Here is a 23,427-nt window from a genome sequence, read left to right on the forward strand (position 1 = left end):
TTCAGGGGACCATGACTATCCTAACGTTACCCAGAAGCCCCAGCTACCAGCTGTCAGCATACAAAAGACAGTCTTTCACTCTAGAGCATCCAAGGGTTTAGGAAGCTGCGTACCAGGAACCAGGGGCAGAGACCAAACATATATTTCTTGTTATGCCACAGTAGAAATCAATTAAGTATGGAACAACAGTAAAGCATATTAGAATAGGCCGGGCGCTGTGGCTCACGCCTGTAATCCCAGCACTTTGGGAGGGCAAGGCGGGTGGATCACCTGAGGTCAGGAGTTCAAGACTAGCCTGGCCAACATGGTGAAACCCCATCTCCACTAAAATACAAAAAGTAGCTGGGCGTGGTGGTGCACACCTGTAATCCCACCTACTCAGGAGGCTGAGGCAGGAGAATTGCTTGAACCTGGGGGTTGGAGGTTGCAGTGAGCTGAGGTCATGCCACTGCACTCTAGCCTGGGTGACAGAGCAAGACTCTGTCTCAAAAAAAAAAAAAAAACCCAAAAAACAAAAACAAAATCAAAAACAAAAAAACATTAGGATAAAAAAGTTGTTTTTTCGCGAAGTTTTTGTTTGTTTGGTTTTTGAGACGGAGTCTCACTCTATCGTCTAGGCTGGAGTGCAGTGGTGCGATCTCGGCTGACTGTAACCTCCACCTCCCAGGTTCAAGCAATTCTCCTGCCTCAGCCTCCCGAGTAGCTGGGCTTACAGACATGCACCACCATGTCCGGCTAATTTTTGTATTTTTAGTAGAGATGGGGTTTCACCATGTTGGCCAGGCTGGTCTCGAACTCCTGAGCTCGTGATCTGCCAGCCTTGGCCTCCCAAAGTATTGGGATTATAGGCATGAGCCACCGCACCTGGCCGGGAAGATTATTAAAAGAGACATACCTTTGGTAAGACTCAATAAGGAAGAAAGGCAGAAAATGCAACTAAAAATGCTGAATGAAAGAGATTTCAAAATTTTGTAAAAGAATATTACAGTCTGGGCTCGGAGGCTCATGCCTATAATCTCAGCACTTTGAGAGGACAAGGTGGGAGAATCGCTTGAGTTTGAGGTCTCAGGAGTTTGAGACCAGCCTGGGCAACATGGTGAGACTCCAGTCTCTATTCAAAAAAAGGCTGGGCACGGTGGCTCATGTCTGCAATCCCAGCACTATGGGAGACCAAGGAGGGCAGATCACCTGAGCTCAGGAGTTCGAGACCAGCCTGGGCAACACAGTGACACTCCAGTCTCTATTGGAAAAAAAAAAAAAAAGGCTGGGAGTGGTGGCTCATGTCTATAATCCCAGCACTATGGGAGACTGAGGAGGGCAGATCACCTGAGCTCAGGAGTTAGAGACCAGCCTGGCTAACACAGTGAAACCCCATCTCTACCAAAAATACAAAAATTAGCTGGGCATGGTGGCGTATGTCTGTAATCCTAGCTACTCAGGAGGCTGAGGCACGAGAATCGCTTGAACCTGGGAGGCGGAGGTTGCAGTGAGCCCAGATCACACCATTGCACTCTAGCCTGGGAGACAAGAGTGAAACTCTGTCTCAAAAAAAAAAAAGAGATTATGACTGACTCAACCATCTGCATTGGAAGCCCAATGGGGAAAAAGGGTTTGAAGTGAAAACAAGATGATACGATCATAGCAGTACCAGAGGTCTCTTGGTGTGTGGTGCTTCCCAAATGAAAACGCACCATATTGGGCCAGGTGTGGCAGCTCACACCTGCAATCACAGTACTTTGGGAGGCTGAGGCAGGCAGACTGCTTGAGCCCTGGAGTTCAAGATCAGCCCGGGAAACATGGCCAAATCCTGTCTCCACCAAAAATACAAAAATTAGCCGGGCGTGGTGGCACGTGCCTATGGTCCCAGCTACATGGGAGGCTGAAGCAGAACTGCTTGAACCCGGGAGGCAGAGGTTACAGTGACTTGAGATCCCACCACTGTACTCCAGCCTGGCGACAAAGCCAGACCCTGTCTCAAAATAAATAAATAAATAAAAAATAAAAAATAAAACTGACCATATGCGGCACTGACTTGGGAGGCAGGGGTGGGTGTTGTCAAAGTAGATACTGGCAGCTGGAAAGCTGGTGATCCCTGTTAGCTATGGCAAAGCGCTGGGTACAGCTGTCACTTGCCTAAGCTTGGCAAACAGCACCGGCCAGCAGTGCCAGAACGCATAGAAAGAGCTGCAGGAGTCAGTCTAGTGCACGTTGGCTATCCTGCTGTCTGAACAAGGCGCTGTGAGGAAGGGCCGTGCGCAGGTGGAAGTCAGCTGGCTGGTGCAGAAAGACGCACAGGAATAAAGAGGCCAAAGGTAGGGACTTCACAGAACCAGAAACGTCAACTGCTTTTGGACCCTAAAATAGACAAGACTAAGAATAGCAACGAAGGCGCTATAGAACAGCCCTGCAGCGAAGATCAGATCAAAGGTGCTTCTCTCACACCTAAATCTGTTGTTTCAGATGATTGGTCATTAAAGTGACAGAGGGAGGAGAAAGGAAGAGACATACATACACAGACATACACAGACACACACAGACACACACACACCCAAAGAAGCAAAAGCAGTCAGGCAGGAACAAGAACTAAGTTGAGTTCAGGGAGGAACTCTGGTCGCTGACACACAGACCAAGGGGAAATGAACTGAAAAGAGACTGCGACTGAGGCAACTGCCTTGTCAAAGACATCAAGTCTGATCTGAAAAACACCTGTGACCGATCCCCACTACAACTGCCAGGCTGGCCAAGAGATACCTGGAAGAAGCTGCTCGAAAAAGCTGCGCAGGCTCTGAGGAGGGCATGCTCTGAGCCCCCTTCAGATGTGGCCATAGATGACGGCGGACCTCTGAGGGGCTGTGGGGTCAGCTGATCAAGAAATTCCTTCAAAGGCAGAACCAGTGTGGCCAGGCATGCTAAGAAATGGGGCCGGCGACTGCTGTGTCTCCCTTTTCCACACGGGCACTTCCCCTATGTGTGTCTTGTTTCTCCTCCACCGTTTCATGCTGGGGGTGACAGGTTAACGTGAGGAAGATGCTGGCCTTCTGGGCCACAGGTCCCGTGGCCTGCTGGAGAGGGCCACACATCAGCCAGGGACTGCAGACTTGAAGAGGATGCAGGGTCCAGCCGGGATGTCACGGCAGTTCCCGTGGGCCAACTCTGGCAGAGACAAAGATCCGTCTAGCAACATCACTCCTCCCCTTCAGTGGGCTTGTAGCTCCGGAAAAAAGGAGCTCCCAGGTCCCCCTCAGACCCACGTGGGCCACTGGTGACAACCCCTTCCTACGGAACTGACTGGATGCCTGTGTGCAACTTCTGTCTCACTGCCTGAGAGGAGGTCCCGGCTCTGGACTTTGGTTTTTCCACCACCTTGCAATGGCAGGAATGGTGACAACCAGAGTGGCCTGGAGAGCTGGGGCCCCGAATGACTGCGGGGAACAAAACTGCTAGACTGAAATGCCCATCTTGCAACCATTACATAACAGAAATACAAATTCCCATATAAATTCCCATATACATAACACACCCATATATATATGTGTGTGTGTGCGTGTATGTATGTGTTTTTCTTTTTTCATCGCCTTCAAGAATAGAATCAAATTCCCATACTTTTAAGTCACTCTATTTTGGGGTCTGCTAAATTCTCACAGCAGATTAGTTTCCCCTAACGAACACATATTTACATTATGTCTATTTACTAACCAACATCAGAAGAAAACATTAAAAAATTAAAATAGATGGCCAGGCGCGGCGACTCGTGCCTGAAATCCTGGCACTTTGGGAGGCTGAGGTGGGCAGATCACGAGGTCAGGAGATTGAGACTAGCCTGGCCAACGCAGTGAAATCGCGTCTCTACTAAAAATACAAAAATTTGGCTAGGCGTGGTGGCTCAAGCCTGTAATCCCAGCACTTTGGGAGGCCGAGACGGGCGGATCACGAGGTCAGGAGATCGAGACCATCCTGGCTAACACGGTGAAACCCTGTCTCTACTAAAAAATACAAAAAACTAGCCGGGCGAGGTGGCGGGCACCTGTAGTCCCAGCTACTCGGGAGGCTGAGGTAGGAGAATGGCATAAACCCGGGAGGCAGAGCGTGCAGTGAGCTGAGATCCAGCCACTGCACTCCAGCCTGGGCGACAGAGTGAGACTCCGTCTCAAGGAAAAAAAATTAAAAAAAAAAATACAAAAATTAGCTGGGCGTGGTGTTGCGTGCCTGTGCTCCTAGCTACTCAGGAGGCTGAGGCAGGAGAATCGCTTGAACCTGGGACGCGGAGGTTGCAGTGAGCCGAGATCGCGCCACTGCACTCCAGCCTGGGTGACAGAGTGAGACTCCATCTTAGAAAAAAAAAAAAGATGATTTATCAGGAGGCTGAAACTATTTTCTTCCTATTTTTTCCTTCCTTTTTTTTCTTTTGAGATGGAGTCTTGCTCTGCCACCAGGCTGAAGTGTAAGTAGCATAGTCTCGGCTCACTGCAACCTCTGACTCCCCGGTTCAAGTGATTCCCCCACCTTGGCCTCCTGAGTAGCTGGGATTACAGGCACACGCCACCACACCCAGCTAATTTTTTTGTATTTTTAATAGAGACGGGGTTTCACCATGTTGGCCAGGATGGTCTCGATCTCCTGACCTTGTGATCTGCCTGCCTCGGCCTCCCAAAGTGCTGAGATTACAGGCGTGAGCCACCGTGCCCAGCCTTTCTTCCTTCCTTTAATTTTTTTTTTGTAATGACTGCGGAAGAGATGCAAATTCTTCCTTTCTTCTTTTGTTTTACTTCAATTGTTATTGTTACTATTATAATCGTATTTTTTTTTTTTTTTAGCCAGAGTCTCGCTCTGTCCCCCAGGCTGGAGTGCAGTGGCACGAGCCACAACCTCCACCTCCCAGGTTCAAGGGCTTCTCCTGCCTCAGCCTCCCGAGCAGCTGGGATCACAGGCCTGCACCACCACATTCTCCTGCCTCAGCCTCCCGAGTAGCTGGGATCACAGGCCTGCACCACCACATTCTCCTGCCTCAGCCTCCCGAGCAGCTGGGATCACAGGCCTGCACCACCACATTCTCCTGCCTCAACCTCCCGAGCAGCTGGGATCACAGGCCTGCACCACCACATTCTCCTGCCTCAGCCTCCCGAGTAGCTGGGATTACAGGCCTGCACCACCACGCCTGGCTAATCTTTGTATTTTGAGTAGACATGGGGTTTTTCCATGTTGGTCAGGCTGGTCTCAAACTCCCGACCTCAGGCGATCCGCCCGCCTGGCCTCCCAAAGTGCTGGGATTACAGGCGTGAGCCACCATGACCGGCTGATTAATAGTTTTAAAAAGACAGGAAAAAATAACAGTTTATTATTGCTGTCTCATACTATCTGTGACACAGATGTTACAGGAAGTAAGAGTGAAGCTATATCCATGGAAAATGAAATGGGACTGTTTTGGCAAGAAAATAGGAACCAAAATGTCAAAAGTTTTGAGAAAGATGTAGAATGGTCCCCTTCTGAGGAGCTTCTGAGGAATAAAAGCTTTCTAATTTTTAGATACTGTTTTTCTTTTCCTTTTTTTTTTTTTTTTTTGAGATGGAATCTTGCTCTGTCACCCAGGCTAGAGTGCAGTGGCGTGACCTCGGCTCACTGCAACCTCTGTCTCCCAGGTTTAAGGGATTCTCCTGCCTCAGCCTCCCAAGTAGCTGGGATTACAGGCACCTGCCACCACCCCCAGCTAATTTTTTGTATTTTTAGTAGAGATGGGATTTCACTATGTTGACCAGACTGGTCTCGAACACCTGATCTCGTGATCTGCCTGCCTTGGCCTCCCAAAGTGCTGGGATTACAGGCGTGAGCCACTGTGCCTGGCCTAGATGCTGTTTTTCAAACTCTGGCATGATTGGTTCTGTCTGGGACAGTTCCCCTGGACCACCCTGAAATGACACAGGAGAGGCAACCAGCTACCTATGTGGCCCAGAACACTCAGAAACATTATCTTAACGGCAAGTTTGAAAAGCCAATACTAAATAACTTTTTTTTTGAGTCAGAGTCTTGCTCTGTCACCCAGGCTGGAAGTGCAATGGCATGATTTCGGCTCACTGCAACCTCTGTCTCCTGGGTTCAAGCAATTCTCCTGCCTCAGCGTTCTGAGTATCTGGGATTAGAGGTGCCCGCCACAATGCCTGGCTAATTTTTGTACTTTTAGTAGAGACAGGGTTTCACCATGTTGGCCAGGTTGGTCTCGAACTCCTGACATCGTGATCTGCCCGCCTCGGCCTCCCAAAGTGCTGGCATTACAGGCGTGAGCCACCGTGCCCGGCCCTAAATGACATCTTTAATTCACTCCTCCATGCTTGGTGTAAACAGTAAATCGTTGAAATAGAATGAAACAGACAGTGGAGAGACAGCGAAGGTGGATGGACAAAGTTTGGGTTTGGGTTAAAAAGACCCACGTCTCCCCTTATGAGCTGTCACCAGGGGCATGTGATTTAGTGACTTGGCTCTGCCTTGTCACTTACATTTCCCCCCATTTCTCAGGGACTGCCATGAGGATCGAAATCATAATAGGAGCAGGTCTGACACATACGCGGGGCTCTACGTGTCTTCTCGCTCATTCTGTAAGAAGAATGACACAAGACTGACGAGCAGCAGAAACCAGGATGTGCTAGGCACACAAAGCCAACTCCCACCTGAGCTTTGTGAAACATCTGTAAATTAATCGCTTTGACTTCTTCCAGCTGCTGGCGGAGGGCAACTAGTGTGTCCTGCTTCTCGTGGGTGTCCTTCTCCAGTAACTTCATTGCAATTTCCATTTCGGTTTTCATTCCAATTTGTAACTCCAGTTCTTTTTCCAGTTCCTTAAAAGGATATTTACAAGGAAAATGTTATTAAAATAGATCACAGAAATGTATTTAACTGGGGTTGAATCTCAAGTAGTGCTTAAAATACAAACTGAAGCCTGGGTGTGGCTCATGGTTGTAATCCTCAGCACTTTGGGAGGCTGAGGCGGGCGGATCGTTTGAGGCCAGGAATTCGAGACCAGCCTGGCCAGCATGGTGAAACCCCGTCTCTACTAAAAATACAAAAATTAGCTGGGTGTGGTGGTGTGCACCTGTAATCCCAGCTACTCAGGAGGCTGAGGCAGGAGGATTGCTTGAATCCGGGAGGCGGAGATTGCAGTGAGCCGAGATCACACCACCATCGTACTCCAGCCTGGGTGACAGGGTGAGATTGTCTTAAAGAAAAAAACCAAACCAAACCAAACAAACAAGGTGAGAGTAGGTCAGGGAGACTGAAAAGAGTCTGTCTGAGCAGGATTAGACGCTGTTTCCCCTGTTCCTCACTGTACGGTTAGAGCTGGCTCCACATCAAGTCAACAGAAAGCTGGTCAGTGGCAGGATGAGCCTAGGTTCCAGCAACCATGTTTTCCATACCCACAGATCAGAATGCATGTTCTCAAAGAATATCTGTCTCGTCTGAGTGCTGGAAGGGATCTGATAGTGCAATGTTAGAATTTCTAGAATGATTTGCTAGTTTATAGCAACGAAAGTGCAACCATTTTGAAATGGTTCCGTCCTGACCCAGGACATGTCTCTTTGCATTCATGCAAAAAAGCAAAGAAATAAAGCAGGCACAAGAACAGCGTTTACAAGTAACCTGGTCACTGATGCACAGGCTGAGTGGAAATAAATAGGGCAGAGGTTATGACTGAGAGAATTGTATTGTCAAATAAACCATCAATCTGGTCTCATAGCAATCCCTGTAAAAGATTCATAAAATGGCTGGGCGCAGTGGCTCACACCTGTAATTCCAGCACTTTGGGAGGCCGAGGCAGGAGTTCAAGACCAGCCTGACCAAGATGGTGAAACCCCATTTCTACTAAAAATACAAAAAACTGGCCGGGCATGGTGGCTCAGGCCCGTAATCGCAGCACTTTGGGAGGCTGAGGCAGGAGGATCACAAAGCCAGGAGATGGAGAACATCTTGGCCAACATGGTGAAACCCCGTTACTACTAAAAATACAAATATTAGCCAGGCGTGGTAGCATGTGCCTGTAGTCCCAGCCACTCTGGAGGCCGAGGCAGGAGAATTGCTTGAACCTGGGAGGCGGAGGTTGCAGTGAGCCGAGATCGCGCCACTGCACTCTAACGTGGGCGAAAAGAGTGAAATTCTGTCTCAAAAAAAAAACCAAACACCAAAAAATTAGTTGGGCGTGGTGGTAGGCGCCTGCAATCCCAGCTACTCGGGAGGCTGAGGCAGAGAACTGCGTGAACCTAGGAGGCAGAGGTTGCAGTGGGCCGAGATTGTGCCACTGTACTCCATCCAGCCTGGGAGACACAGTGAGACTCCGTCTTGAAAACAAACAAACAAACAAACAAACAAACAAAAATAAAGATTTATAAAATGGGAAAATATATAAGTGACAATGCACAACTGAGTTGTAACCATAGACTTAAAATAACTTTTTTTTAAATGAACAGCTTCTGACTTTCCATGAGCATCAGGACGGTTAAGCATGCCTGTGAGAAGTGTTGACAGAATTAACTTAGAGGGCTACTGGGAAACTCTAAAGACACTCAGTCTTGCACACTCACCAACCGGACTTTCTTCTCCTCTTTTAGCTGCTTCCACACATCACTATACATTTCATCCAGACCTTGTCGAGTTTGCTTGTAAGTGTCCAGCTCAACTTTGGTATCCTGTTTTGTTATCTGTATCAAACAAGGACACCAAAAGAGGAATTGTTTGCTTGTGGAAAGCAAGCTAATTATGAAGTACTTAAAAATATACCACAATTGTAAAAAATGTAAAGTAATTTTTATTTTTTAAGCAAGATAGAAAAAGGTAAAAATTTGGCCCGGCGCAGTGGCTCACGCCTGTAATCCCAGCACTGTGGGAGGCCGAGGTGGGCAGGTCACGAGCTCAGGAGATCGAGACCATCCTGGCTAACACAGTGAAACCCCATCTCTACTAAAACTACAAAAAATTAGCATGGCATGGTAGTGGGTGCCTGCAGTCTCAGCTACTTGGGAGGCTGAGGCAGGAGAATGGCGTGAACCCGGGAGGCAGAGCTTGCAGTGAGCTGAGATTGTGCCACTGCATTCCAGACTGGGTGACAGAGTGAGACTCCTTCTCAAAAAAAAAAGAATGAGAGTTAAGTCCATAGATATTTGAAAAGTTAAGTTCATAAGGCTGGGTGTGGTGGCTCATGCCTGTAATCCCAGCACTTTGGGAGGCTGAGGCGGGAGGATCATTTGAGGTCAGGAGTTTGACACAAGCCTGCCCAACATGGTGAAACCCCGTCTCTACTAAAAATATAAAAATTAGCTGGGCATGGTGACATGCACCTATAATTCCAGCTACTTGGGAGGCTGAGGCAGGAAAATCGCTTGAATCCGGGAGGTGGAGGTTGCAGTGAGCTGAGATTGCACCACTGCATTCCAGCCTGGGTGACAGAGAGCAAGACTCTGTTTCCAAAAAAAAAAAGTGACTTTCATAAAGCAATTTAAATTCAGTTTTCTTTAAAACAGAACAAGACTTGGCCAGGTACAGTGGCTCATGCCTGTAATCCCAGCACTTTGGGAGGCCGAAGTGGGTGGATCATGAGGTCAGGAGATTGAGACTATCCTGGCTAACACGGTGAAACCCCGTCTCCACTAAAAATACCAAAAAAATTAGCTGGGCGTGGTGGCGGCGCCTTTAGTTCCAGCTACTTGGGAGGCTGAGGCAGGAGAATGGCGTGAACCCGGGAGGCGGAGCTTGCAGTGAGCCGAGATCGCGCCACTTACTCCAGCCTGGGCAACAGAGCGAGACTCCGTCTCAAGAAAACAGCAGCAACAACAACAAAAAGTGGAACAAGACTTCATTAGCAGGAAAAGCCCTCATTCAGCCCATCATCCAGTACTTATGAACATGTTTTTAGCACTGAGTGAATTTATAAGTGAATCAGATATGGTCTTTTTTTTTTTTGAGATGGAGTCTCGCTCTGTCGCCCAGGCTGGAGTGCAGTGGCGCGATCTAGGCTCACTGCAAGCTCCGCCTCCCGGGTTCACACCATTCTCCTGCCTCAGCCTCCTGGGTAGCTGGGACTACAGGTGCCCGCCACCACACTTGGCTACTTTTTGTATTTTTAGTAGAGACGGGGTTTCACCGTGTTAGCCAGGATGGTCTCGATCTCCTGACCTTGTGATTCGCCCGCCTCGGCCTCCCAAAGTGCTGGGATTACAGGCGTGAGCCACCACGCCCGGCCCAGGTGAGGTTTCTACCCTTAAGTCATCATGTGACACAGCTGCAAGCCAACAATCCTACAAAATGTCAAATGGACTCTACCACGGAAGGGCACAAAGAGCAACGGGAATGAGGGAGGATGGCCCATGCCCGCCCACGGCCCCCAGGATGACATCATGGAGGACATGGCAGGTGAGTGGATGCTGAAGAACGAGTAGGAACTTTGGCATGCAAAGGCCCACAGGCCAGGCAGGGAGTCCCCATCCAAGTGATCCAGGTGGTCTTAGAGGGATGTGGGCAGGGAAGGTCGTGAGAGGCACTTTCTGACATCAAGCAAGGCACCTTTGCATTCTGAAGACGGGCTTGTTCTTAAGCTATGAGCTTGAGATTGACAACGGGTGTGTCTGAGGAAGGAACACGCTGCCCAGCTGTAAGGTCAATTTCTCACCTCTACACTCTTTTCACTTCTCTCTCGAATTAATTCATTTTGTTCTCTTAACTGTTGCTGTTCTTCTTGAAGTGAACAAATTCGGTCTGTTGCAGCTGAAAGCTGATTAAGGAAAATTTTTACAGTTCTTAACATCAAAATTCATCTTATTGTTCAAATTTAAAACATTAATTTGGCATCTTCACAGTTGACAATGTTCACAGGTTTGATATTTTATTTCCTTGTTTTCAACAGGCAATAATACATGGTTCCAAATTCCAAAGACATGAAAACGTATGTAGTAAAATCTCTCCCCCGCCCTTGCCCCAGCCATCTCTGCCCGCTCCAGATTTTCTCCCTCTACAAAAATGATAGCATACTGCTTAATGTGGACAAAGATTTACAGACACAAAAAATTAGAAACAGCCTGAATGTTCACTATTAGGGAAATAGTTAAATCATAGCGGAAGCATAAAACAAATATGTAGTCAATAAAATGTTTACAAAAGCTTTTAATCACTTGAGAACATACTTAAGATATAATACTAATGGGAAAAAAGGTCATATGGTATGCTCACCTGTATGTAAAAAAAAATCAACTAGGTTAAAAATGCTTAAGAAAAGATGGAGTGGCCGGGTACAGTGGCTCACACCTATAATTCCAGCACTTTGGCAGGCTGAGGCTTGAATCCAGGAGTTCGAGACCAGCCTGGGCAACATGGTGAAACCCCATCTCTACAAAAAACACAAAAATCAGCCAGGCGTGATGTCTCATGCCTGTAATCCCAGCTACATAGGAGGCTGAGGTGGGAGGATGGCTTGAGCCCAGGAGGCAGAGGTTGTAGTGAGCTGAGATCGTGCCACTGCACTCCAGCCTGGGTGACGGACAGAGCCAGAGCCTGTCTCAAAAAAGAAAAAAGAAAAGATGGGAACAACACATATCAAATAATAAAATGGTAAGAATAGCTGTCACTTAGTGAAGGGGTTACAGGCTTTTGTCCTGACTCTTCTTTCTTTCCAGTTTTTCAGGCTAATGATCAGTAAAAGTGTATTTCAATCACTAGAGGGAGGATTAAAGAATTTGCAGGGAGGAATAAAAAACAAATCATTGGAGATATGCCCGAGAGGACCTCTTCTTCCCCTGGAAGGACTTCTCACGGCTGAGGGAAAAGCATAGAGAAGCAGGATGCTGTCAGGGACCTGCCTAAGGAGAGGCTGTCTCAAGAGGCAAGGCAGATGAGTAAACACAGAAACCAGCCCCTCCTCATTCCAGCCTCATCACACAGCTTGCAGAGAGGAAGGTGCAGCTGGGGAGAAAGAAGCAAGATCTCCGTCCTTGGTGCTTGGCTGGCTTTCGGCATCATTCGCTAGTGGAGGGACTCGAAGCACTAACTCCTCACCTTCTCTGTCAACAGTGTCTAAAACTCCTGAGAATTACTCTCCACTTAGACTCAGAACCCAGCCTGGGGTTTCTACACATAACTGCTGTGCCCAAAAAAACAAACATCAAGGCTTCAAAGGGCGTGTTAGTTGCTCAAAGGGAAGAAGCAGGCAAAAACCATAAGCTAATTCCCATTCTACTCTCTGGAGATGCAGAGAGCACACCCTGAAGAGGGCGATGCTTTTCACTAAGCACATTTCTTTGTTTTGTAATTGAGACAGGGTGTTACTCTGTCTCACTGCAGCCTCTAACTCCTAGGCTCAAGGGATCCTCTCACCTCAGCCTCCCGAGTAGCTGGGAGTAGAGGTGTGTGTCACCACAGCTAATTTTTAAATTTTTTGTAGAGACAGAGTGTTGCCACGTTGCCCAGGCTGATCTCAAACTCCTGGGCTCAAGCAAGTCTTCTACCTTGGCCTCCCAAAGAGCTGGGATTTACAGGCATGAGCCACCACACCTGGCTGAAGCACATTTTCTATTACAATCATTTGCCTTTAAAGAAAACATAACCTGGCCGGGCGCGGTGGCTCACGCCTGTAATCCCAGCACTTTGGGAGGCCGAGGCAGGCAGATCACAAGGTCAGGAGATTGAGACCATCCTGGCTAACACGGTAAAACACCGTCTCTAATAAAAATACAAAAAAAAAAAAAAAAAAAAAAAAAATTAGCTGAATGTGGTGGCGGGCGTCTGTAATCCCAGCTACTCAGGAGGCTGAGGCAGAATAACGTGAACCCGGGAGGCAGAGCTTGCAGTGAGCAGAGATCACGTCACTACTGTACTCCAGCCTGGGCAACAGAGCAAGACTCTGTCTCAAAAAAGGAGAAAAAAAAAAGAAAAAAAAGAAAACATAACCGAAGCTGGGCTCAGCGACTTACGTCTGTAATCCCAGCACTTTGGGAGGCCAAGGTGGGGGGTCACTTTAGCCTAGGAGTTTGAGACCAGCCTCGGCAACAAAGTGAGATCCTGTCTCTACAAAAAGTTAAAAAATGAGCCGGGTGTTGGTGGTGTGCACCTGTAGTGCCAGCTACTGGGAGGTTGAGGCAGGAGGGTCTCTTGAGCCCAGGAGTCTGAGGTTGCAGTAAGCGATGACTGCACCACTGCACTCCGGCCTGGGTGACAGGGTGAGACCCTGTCTGAAAAGCGGAAAACCCCACATAACTCTGTTTGGTTTCAAAAGCTGAATCGGACCTTCACCAAAGCACGCCACCTTGACTGAGAAGTAGTGAATCTGCTTGTCCTAAAATCAAACAACTCGAGTTCCCACGTGGCAAGCGTTGCCCTAAGCACATTACAAGATATTAGTCTTAATCTTTGCAACAGTACTGTAAAGTACGTATTATTACCTAACTTGGGGTGAGAAAACTGAGCTCAACAACCGACCTACCTAGCCTGAGGCTCGAAGGCCTGCCTACCAAGATGACTGTGCAGCCTCCAATCCTAAGTTCCATGAAGTTTCCCCCATGACACCCCCATCTAAGACGCTGTCTCGAATTTCCTTCTCCTCACACCAATCTGAGCTCCTTTCCTGAAAGGCTTTCAGGGCTGGCGCCTCAGGAGGGAGCAGTCGGCTTTAGGGAGCCTTACACGGGGTCCCTCGTTACAGAGGTGGGCTCTGAGGCTCTCCTTTCTGCTGTAACCCACCTCCATGCCGTGGAGGCGTTCCTTCTCAAGCCCCTCTCAGAGCCCTCGTCCTTCTAGGTGGGAGGCCTGGGCAGCCGGACACTGCTACCTGTGGGGAGCCTCAGAAGGGCTGAGCACCCCCCTCCTGCTAACAGGAGACAAGATGTGTCCACCAAGCAGACTGCCGGGCAGCTGGCAGCAAGCTCTCTTCCTCGGCTCAGCCCTCCTTTGTCCTGTCCTTTCATTCTCTCTTCCTAGTGAGAAAGCAGAGAAAGACCGCACTGTGGGGAGGCTGGTTGCATGCTCCTGAGGCCAAAGCAGAAGGGGTGGGCGAGGACACTTATTCCTTATGACAGAGTCTGTGCTTTCTGGGGCAGCAGGGAGGCACACGGCATCACAGGAAGGGAAGAAGAAGAGGAAGACACGGCTCTTCCGCCACAGAAGCTGGGCTTTTCCAAAGAGCAATTTCCTTCTATGGGATGACTTTGAGGTGATAAAATCTAAGTCACTTAGAACTGGCTTGTGATCAGCTGCAGTGTCTCACCGGGAGCCTCGGACAGGGCAGAACACAGACATTCCCCTGTCCTACGTGGGGCAACTGGAGGTCAGCAAGCCCCTTCCTACCAGCAAGAAGCTCTGCTTCCACAGACCGACTAGACCATTTCTCTAACCTTGGGCCATTCTGTTTTGTCTAAAAATTTCAATAAAACTTACAAACCTCTTCTTGAAGCTTTGAATTAGTCTTTTCCAAGCCATCTATCTTGGTTTGAAGATCCCCAACTGTGCAGCTGTAGAAAATAACAATATTAGGTAAACATAAACTTATAAAAGCTGACTGTTTTCTCAAACTGGAAACAGTTAAGAGAGATTCCTAGATTTCCTGTATGAAATGGAAAAGCAAAGGGTTTCCAATTAACTCAGAGAAGATGAGAATTCTAAATATACATTTGCGACATACTTTTCAATAAGTTTTATCCCTAAAATTTAATCTTTCTTGGCTGGGCGCGCTGACTCACGCCTGTAATCCCAGCACTTTGGGAGGCCAAGACGGGTGGATCACGAGGTCAGGAGATCGAGACCATCCTGGCTAACACGGTGAAACCCCGTCTCTACTAAAAATACAAAAAAATTAGCCGGGCGTGGTGGCGGGCACCTGTAGTCCCAGCTACTTGGGAGGCTGAGGCAGGAGAATGGCGTGAACCCGGGAGGCGGAGCTTGCAGTGAGCTGAGATTTCACCACTGCACCCCAGCCTGGGTGACAGAGCGAGACTGTCTCAAAAAAAAAAAAAAAAAAAAAAAAAAGAAAAAAGAAAAAAAGAAAAATTTAATCTTTTTTTTTTGAGGCGAAGTCTCACTCTGTCACCCAGGATAGGGTGCAGTGGAATGATCTTGGCTCACTGCAACCTCTGCCTCCCGGGTTCAAGCGATTCTCCAGCCTCAGCGTCCCGAATAGCCTAGACTACAGGTGTGTGCCACTGCACCCGGCTAATTTTTTTGTATTTTTAGTAGAGACGAGGTTTCACCATGTTGGCCAGGCTAGTCTCGAACTCCTAACCTCAGGTGAGGCTGCACACCTTGGCCTTCGAAAGTGCTGGGATTACAGGCATGAACCACTGTGACCAGCCTATTTTTTCTTTTAGTCATCTGGAAAGAGAATTTTTTTCTCCCAACACAAAAGGTGATAGAAACCAAAATATGTTGGCATTCATATACCTAAAGTAAAATTCATTAACATGGTATTAGTGTTTTTGGGTAGAAGGATCCAAGGTGTTATTTTTGTTTATTTGTTTTGTTTTTTGTTTTTTTTGAGAGAGTCTCGCTCTGTCGCCCAGGCTGGAGTGCAGTGGTGTGATCTCTGCTCACTGCAAGCTCCGCCTCCCGGGTTCATGCCATTCTCCTTCCTCAGCCTCCTGAGTAGTTGGGACTACAGGCACCCACCACCACGCCCGGCTAATTTTTTGTGTTTTCACTAGAGACGGGGTTTCACCGTGTTAGGCAGGATGGTCTCGATCTCCTGACCTCGTGATCCACCCGCCTTGGCCTCCCAAAGTGCAGGGATCACAGGCGTGAGCCACCGCACCCGGCCCCAACGTGTTTTTAAATCCCTTTTACACCTTCCCCATTTAAAAAATACTCTTTAATAATATGTACTACTTTTTTTTGTTCTTTGTTTTTGAAACAGGGTCTTGCTCTGTTGCCCAGGCTGGAGTGCAGTGGTGTGATCGTGGCTCACTGCAGCCTCGACCTCCAAGGCTCATGATCCTCCCACCTTGGCCTCTCACCTTGCCACCAGGCCCAGCTAATGTTTGTATTTTTTTTTTTTTGTAGAGGTGGGGTTTCACTATGTTGCCCAGGCTGATCTTGAACTCCTGGGCTCAGGTGATCTTCCTCCCGCCCCAGCCTCCCAACCTGCTGAGATTACAGGTGTGAGCTTCCACACCTGGCCTCTAAGCACTTTAAATGCATCAACTCATTTAATCTTCCCCACAATTCAATGAGGTAGATCCTATTGTCAGCCTATCTTACAGACAAGGCAGCCATAATTTTATATAAAAGAAATCACTCAAGTTCACATATCTACAAAGGGGTGCTGGCTTCTGAACCCAGGGAATCTGGCTCTCGAGCCTGCACTTCTGGGCAACAGGCCATGCTGCCAAACACCAGTCCCTGTTGCCAGTGAGTGGGGCACAAAGAAATAAACTTGGCAAGGCTGATGAACCAAGGCTTAGGAACCAGGGGGCAAATATAAAAATACAAAGACACAAAATGAAAAAGGGAAAAAAACCAAAAGATACAGAGGGAGTGAAAAGTTTTAAGAGTATACAATTGTCAATTCTGTGCCAACTTGATAATTCAGAAAATACCCCCAAATTTTATATTTTTCTTAAAAATATAAATGACCGGCTGGGCACGGTGGCTCACACCTGTAATCCCAGCACTTTGGGAAGCTGAGGTGGGCGGATCACGAGGTCAAGAGATCTAGACCATCCTGACAAACACGGTGAAAGCCCATCTCTACTAAAAATACAAAAAATTAGCTGAGTGTGGTATCAGGTGCCTGAGTCCCAGCTACTCGGGAGGCTGAGGCAGGAGAATGGCGTGAACCCGGGAGGCGGAGCTTGCAGTGAGCCGAGATCGTGCCACTGCACTCCAGCCTGGGTGATAGAGCGAGACTCCATCTAAAAAAAAATTTTATATATATATATATATAATTTTTTAAAAAATATATTTTATATATTTATATATTTTTTTGATGAACTAACAACTAAGTAAAAACTGAAAAGCTAGCAATATATTGCCTCAAAAACGCTTTGAGCTTCATAAATTCTTTTTTTTTTTTGAGATGGAGTCTCACTCTGTCACCCAGGATGGAGTGCAGTGGTGCAATCTCGGCTCACTACAACCTCTGCCTCCCAGGTTCAAGTGATTCTCCTGCCTCAGCCTCGAGTAGCTGGGACTACTGGTGCCCACCACCATGCCTGGCTAATTTTTGTATTTTTAGTAGAGATGGCCACCATGTTGGCCAGGTTGATCTTGAACTCCTGACCCCAGGTGATTCGCCTGCCTTGGCCTCCCAAAGTGCTGGGATTACAATCGCCTGGCTGCTTCATATTCGCAAGGGACAAATAATGCCCATGATCTAGAAGCCAGCTGTTCACAGGCATGAGGAAAAGCTCACTAATTCATTTTGCAACACTATATACCCCTGACATGAGGGCAGAGAAAGAAAACTATGAAATTCCCAGCAAGTCAGGTTACATTTTTTTTTTTATTTGAGATGGAGTTTCGCTCTTGTTGCCTAGGCTGAATGCAATGGTGCAGTCTCAGCTCACCGCAACCTCCGTCTCCTGGGTTCAAGTGATTCTCCTGCCTCAGCCTCCTGAGTAACTAGGATTACAGGCGTGTGCTACCACGCCTGCCTAATTTTGTATTTTTAGTAGAGATGGGGTTTCTCCATGTTGGTCTCGGCCTCCCAAAGTGTTGGGATTACAGGTGTAAGCCACCGCACCCAGCCAGGTTACATATGAAAAGGATAATTGAATTATTAAAACTATATCCTGGCTGGGCAAGGTGGCTCATGCCTATAACCCAGCAGTTGGGAGGCTAACCAGGGAGGATCGCTTGAGGCCAAGAGTTTGAGACCACCTTGGGCAACAAAGTGAGACCCTGTCTCTACAAAAAATACAAAAAATCAGCCAGGTGTAGTGGTGCATGCCTATGGTTCCTGCTACTTGGGAGGTTGAGGTGGGCAAATCACCTGAGCCCCGGGAGGTGGAGGCTGCAGCGAGCCATGATTATACTACTGCACTCCAGCCTGGGTGACAGAGTAAGATCTTGTCTCAAAAAATCCTAATAAAAATAATATGATCAATCCCAGCACTTTGGGAGGCCGAGGCGGGCGGATTATGAGGTCAGGAGATCGAGACCATCCTGGCTAACACGGTGAAACCCCATCTCTACTAAAAATACAAAAAATTAGCTGGGCGTGGTGGCGGCTCCTGTAGTCCCAGCTACTGGGAGGCTGAGGCAGGAGAATGGCGTGAACCCGGGAGGCGGAGCTTACAGTGAGCCGAGATCGCGCCAGTGCACTCCAGCCTGGGCGACAAAGAGAGACTCTGCCTCAAAAAAAAAAAAAAAAAAAAAAAAAACACCACATATGATCAAGTGGTGTTTATCCCTGTGACACAGGAATGGTCCAGTATGAAGAAGTCTATGAATAAAATACATCACATCAGTAGACTAAGGGATAAAAACCATGATTATTTTAATGGACACTAAAAGGCATTTGATAAAATTCAATATCTATTTCTTATAAATACTCTCAATAAACTAGGAATTGATCAAAAAACTTTCAAAAAATAGCCAACATCACAGTTAAGAAGAGCCGCAGGCTGGGTGTGGTGGCTCACGCCTGTAATTCTAGCACTTTGGGTGGCTGAGGTGGGAGGATTGCTTGAGCCCAGGTGAGACCAGTCTGGGTAACATGGCAAAGCGCTGTCTCTATAAAAAACACAGAAACTAGCCAGGAGGGGTGGCGTGCGCTTGTAGTCCCAGCTACCTAGGAGGCTGAGGTGGGAGAATCAATTGCCCGAGCCTGGGAATTCGAGGCTCCAGTGAGCCGAGATCAGCCTGGGCAACAGAGTGAGACCCTGTCAAAAAAAGAAAAAAAGAAAAGTGAAAAAAGCCCCAGAGCGGTATGTCCCTGACTACACCGGGAGGAACAAGCCAGCTTCTTCACCTGGCTTTTGGGGCGAGAGGCTGCCCTGTGGAGAACTGTAATGCGCAATGTACCCTCTAACGTGTCTCTCCACATTCCCCACGGATACCTCCAAGGATTAGTGTTTCATGAAACACATCCACAGAGCTCCAGCAAAAAAAAAAAAAAAAAAAAAAAAATCAAGATAAAGATGCTTGTGATCACTAGTACATTGCTCTGGAGGGCCTAGCCCAGTGGTTTTCAACTCTCTTTCCCGGCCTAATGCACTGGGTGCTGTGTGCTGATTCCAGCAGCAACAGTGCTTGCCATGAAGGCATTTCCAGCCACGTGGCTGTGGGGCGAGGAGTGGAGAGGCAAGGTTTAATGTAGTTACCTCTCTGTATTATATAACTGCAGAAAGCAGAGAATAAAGATTTCCCAAGAGTTTATCAAGAAGAAATCATACTTCTCCAGTTTGTACAAATAAATGTTGCCTGAATGATGACCCTTTTGTCTTGGTTTGGAAACAAGCTATTTATAAGTATGTGGCAACTCAAAGAAGTTCCATGAAACAATGACAGTATACCACGCATGTAACTGTCACACTGAAAAAAAAGGAGTCTTACCTCAAGTGCCGGTTAAGTTCTTCCACATAATTTTTTTGATCAAGGACATCAGTAATTCTTTCATGCCTTTTAAAAGGAGCATAAAAAGGGAGAACTTTTTTTATTAATGATTAATACTTTGTAACTGTTCCCCAACCTTCCAATCACCTTGTGGAAGTACCAACGTCTTCAAGAAACCAAGAGACAGCCAAAGCTTAGTAACATCCACAGTCCTAGAGTACAGAGAGCAAAGCCAGCCTGGGGCACAGTAGCCAGCGTCTCCAAGGCCAGGCTGCCAGGGGAGTGGGCTCCCTGCAGACCAAGGTTTCAGGATCAGCAAGCAAGGTGAAAATACCAACCTGCCACATGCAAATGGCTTTGACACAACCCTTATTACACTGAAGGAAAGGAGCCCATGGGACTTACAAACAAAAGAACTGTCCAGGCACGGTGGCTGGGAGGCCGAGGGGGGTAGATCATGAAGTCAGGAGATCGAGACCATCCTAGCTAACACAGTGAAACCCCATCTCTACTAAAAATACAAAAAATTAGCCAGCATGGTGGCATGTGCCTGTAGTCCCAGCTACTCGGGAGGCCGAGGCAGGAGAACTGCTTGAACCTGGGAGGTGGAGGTTGTAGTGAGTCGAGATCGCACCACTGCCCTCCAGCCTGGGCAACAAGAACGAAACTCTGTCTCAAAAAAAAAAAAAAAAAAAGGAATATATTTTGTTCCTTTGAAGTATTTGGCCTAATATGAAATAAAATAATATATTTTGTTTAAATTTCAAGTGGGTGAGCCCTTGTACTTAGGATGTATGAAGCTTTAGTGTGGTTCCTGCTGGTCCATTCTTTGGTAAGGTGCACTGCCAGGCACTGAGACCGCGAGAGTCCTCGGGAAGACATGGAAGGGCAGGTAACATACGTACGAGGTGAAATATTCAAACGCAATCGCAGGGTTTACAGTGAAAAACCCCTCCCATGCCTGCCTCCACAGGCAACCACTACTATAAGGTTGATATGCCACTCTAGAAATGTTCCATGAATACATATGGAAGTAAAACATACGTACATACATGCTTTTTTATTATAACGTAAATGGGGCCAGGCGCAGTGGCTCATGCCTGTAATCCCAGCACTTTGGGAGGCTGAGGCGGGCGGATCATCTGAGGTCGGAAGTTCGAGACCAGCCTGACCAACATGGAGAAACCCCATGTTTACTAAAAATACAAAATTAGCCTTGCATGGTGGCACATGCCTGTAATCCCAGCTACTCAGGAAGGTTGAGGCAGGAGAATCGCTTGAACACGGGAGGTGGAGGTCGCGGTGAGCCAAGATCGTGCCACCACACTCTAGCCTGGTCAACAAGAGCGAAACTCAGTCTCAAAAAAAAAAATATCTATCTATCTATCTATATATAAATGGCAGTATGTTATGCATAGTTGTTATTATTATTATTTTTTCTCCTGGATAACTTATTTTAAAAGAATACCCTTGTTAACAAGGGTGAAGGAGAGCTTCATAATGGCATGAAAAGACATCTAGGCCCAGCGTGGTGGCTCACACCTGTAATCCCAGCACTTTAGGAGGCCAAGGCAGGCGGACCACCTGAGGCCAGGAGTTCGAGACCAGCCTGGCCAACATGGGGAAACCCCGTCTCTACTAAAAATACAAAAAAAATTAGCCGGGCGTGATGGTGAATGCCTATAATCCCAGCTACTCGGAAGGCCGAGGCGGAAGAATAGCTTGAACCAGGGAGGCGGAGGTTATAGTGAGCCGAGATTGCACCACTGCACTCCAGCCTGGGTGACAGAGCGAGACTCCATCTCAAACAAAACAAAACAAAACAAAACAAAACAAAAATCTAAAACACTATGATTAAAGAACAAGTCCAAGGGCAACTTATATAATACTATCCCATTTATATCTGAACAAATGGTAAAGCAAAATACACGACCAACAAACAAATACCTGCAAGGCATTAAACAGTCTTCCTCTGAGGGGAAGAATGGGATTGACATGGAGGCAAGGGGACATTGTGAATGGGGAAATTTCACCTGTACACTCTATTCTTCTGCAGAGCCAAATTCCTTAAACAATGAGAATAATGCATTGCTTCTGTACTTAAAAATAACTAAACAAAATCTAAAATCTCAAAGCAAAAACAAGAAAAGTGTTCTTTGCCAATTTTTTTTTTTTTTTTTTTCCTGCAGAGAAGAGCCTCATTACCCGTTCTGCAGGCGGGGACCACCACCCAGGGTGCGCACCTCCAACCCCAGCGCTCCTACCGCCTCGGCCGGCCGCACTGCCAGTGTGGAGAGAGGCCACACCTAACCTGCCCACCCCACCCCCACTGGGCCCAACCACGCAGTCCGACCCGGATTCTTCGGCCGAAGTTCCCCACCCCCACCCTCCCCTCCTGCCCCACCATTCCTGGCTTCGGGGCCTCCGCTAGTCTTCGGCAATTTCCGTCTGGAGACCTGGCGCTCGCCTAGGCCGGAAGACCTGCCTTTGCCAGAATTTTATTAAAAATGTGATGTAGCTGGGCGCGGTGGCTTATGCCTGTAATCCCAGCACTTTGGGAGGCCGAGGTGGGCAGATCACGAGGTCAGGAGTTCGAGACCAGCCTGGCCAATATGGTGAAACCCCGTCTCTACTAAAAATACAAAAATTAGCCGGGCGTGGTGGCACGCACCTGTAGTCCCAGCTACTCAGGAGGCTGAGGCAGGAGAATCGCTTGAACCCCGGAGGCAGAGGTTGCGCTGAGCCGAGATCGTGCCACTGGACTCTAGCCTGGGCGACAGAGCCAGACTCCGTCTCAAAAAAAAAAAAAAAAAAAAAAAAAAAAAAAAGTGACGTACAATGCAGTACTTACTCCTTCCCACCATCAAGATCCTGCACATCCTTAAGGTAGAGGGAAAAATCTATTACTCCAACCTAAACAAAATAAAATGCACAAGTTTAAATAAAATGTCCTATTTTTCATAAACCTTACAACCTTTGAAATTCAGGGTATTTGCATTCTTACCTCTTTCCTAGGAACATTTAGTTACGTCAACCAGCTCTATGTAGTGGCAATCAATTGAACAAACCAAAAAAACCTAACCCTACCACCTTCTAGAAGAAAAACTGACTAAGTATCAGATTTCAGAGACTATTCTGAAATTTCACGACCTAGTTTTCTGTTTATTCAATAATCACATTGTTTACAAAGATCAACAAAATTATTTGTGTACAAAGTAATTATAATTTAAAAAGATGTGGATCTCTAAACTGGTGACCTTAACTGACATTTCTGAGTCTTCCCCCAGATCTTGGTAAAATGGTCTAATCAGTATTTCAGGAAAATTCTCCACCCCTTAGGTACAAGGGAGAACCAAGACCCCTTACACATCTAAACATCAATGGCTTTGCCAATAAATAAAGCACTTGAAAATGAATAAGTGAGGTCATTCTTATGTGAAATACAGGAAAATTGGGTGCACCCTAAATGTTCATCAATAAAGTTGAAATCAATCATGTTACAGCCATATCACAGAACCTATGCAACTGTAACAAAGAATGCAGTCGATACGTTTGCAGTAATATAGAAAAGCTGGGCCCAGTGGCTCATGCCTGTAATCCCAGCACTTTGGGAGTCTGAGGCGGGTGGATGGCTTGGACTAAGGAGTTCAAGACCAGCCTGGGCAACACAGTGAGACCCTGTGTCCACAAAAATACAAAAGTTAGCTGGGTGCAGTGGTACATGCCTGTAGTCCCAGCTACTTGGGAGGCTGAGGTGAGAGGATTGCTTGAGCCCAGGAGGTTGAGGCTACAGTGAGCTGAGATCACGCCACTGCACTCCAGCCTGGGTGACAGAGAGACAGGGTCTTAAAAAACCAACCCACCAACCAACCAACCAACAAAAAAACCCCAACAAACTACAGGATACAATTTCAAGTCACA

The 23,427-nt window shown here is 47.3% G+C and overlaps 1 protein-coding gene across 2 annotated transcripts in view; it reads right to left on the reverse strand.

The window, feature by feature from the left end:
* Window positions 1-23,427, reverse strand: part of RUFY1 (RUN and FYVE domain containing 1) — a 65,958-nt gene that overhangs the window by 18,468 nt on the left and 24,063 nt on the right. For both annotated transcript variants that reach the window (XM_050794177.1, XM_050794176.1), the window contains 6 exons: window positions 22,358-22,419; window positions 19,507-19,572; window positions 14,402-14,471; window positions 10,646-10,747; window positions 8,565-8,681; window positions 6,660-6,827 (listed from right to left, as the gene is read on the reverse strand). In XM_050794177.1, coding sequence (XP_050650134.1) covers window positions 6,660-6,827; window positions 8,565-8,681; window positions 10,646-10,747; window positions 14,402-14,471; window positions 19,507-19,572; window positions 22,358-22,419 — 585 coding nt within the window. The remainder of the gene's footprint in view (window positions 1-6,659; window positions 6,828-8,564; window positions 8,682-10,645; window positions 10,748-14,401; window positions 14,472-19,506; window positions 19,573-22,357; window positions 22,420-23,427) is intronic.

The sequence above is a fragment of the Macaca thibetana genome, chromosome 6, assembly GCF_024542745.1.
Source record: "Macaca thibetana thibetana isolate TM-01 chromosome 6, ASM2454274v1, whole genome shotgun sequence".
Lineage (NCBI taxonomy): Eukaryota > Metazoa > Chordata > Mammalia > Primates > Cercopithecidae > Macaca > Macaca thibetana.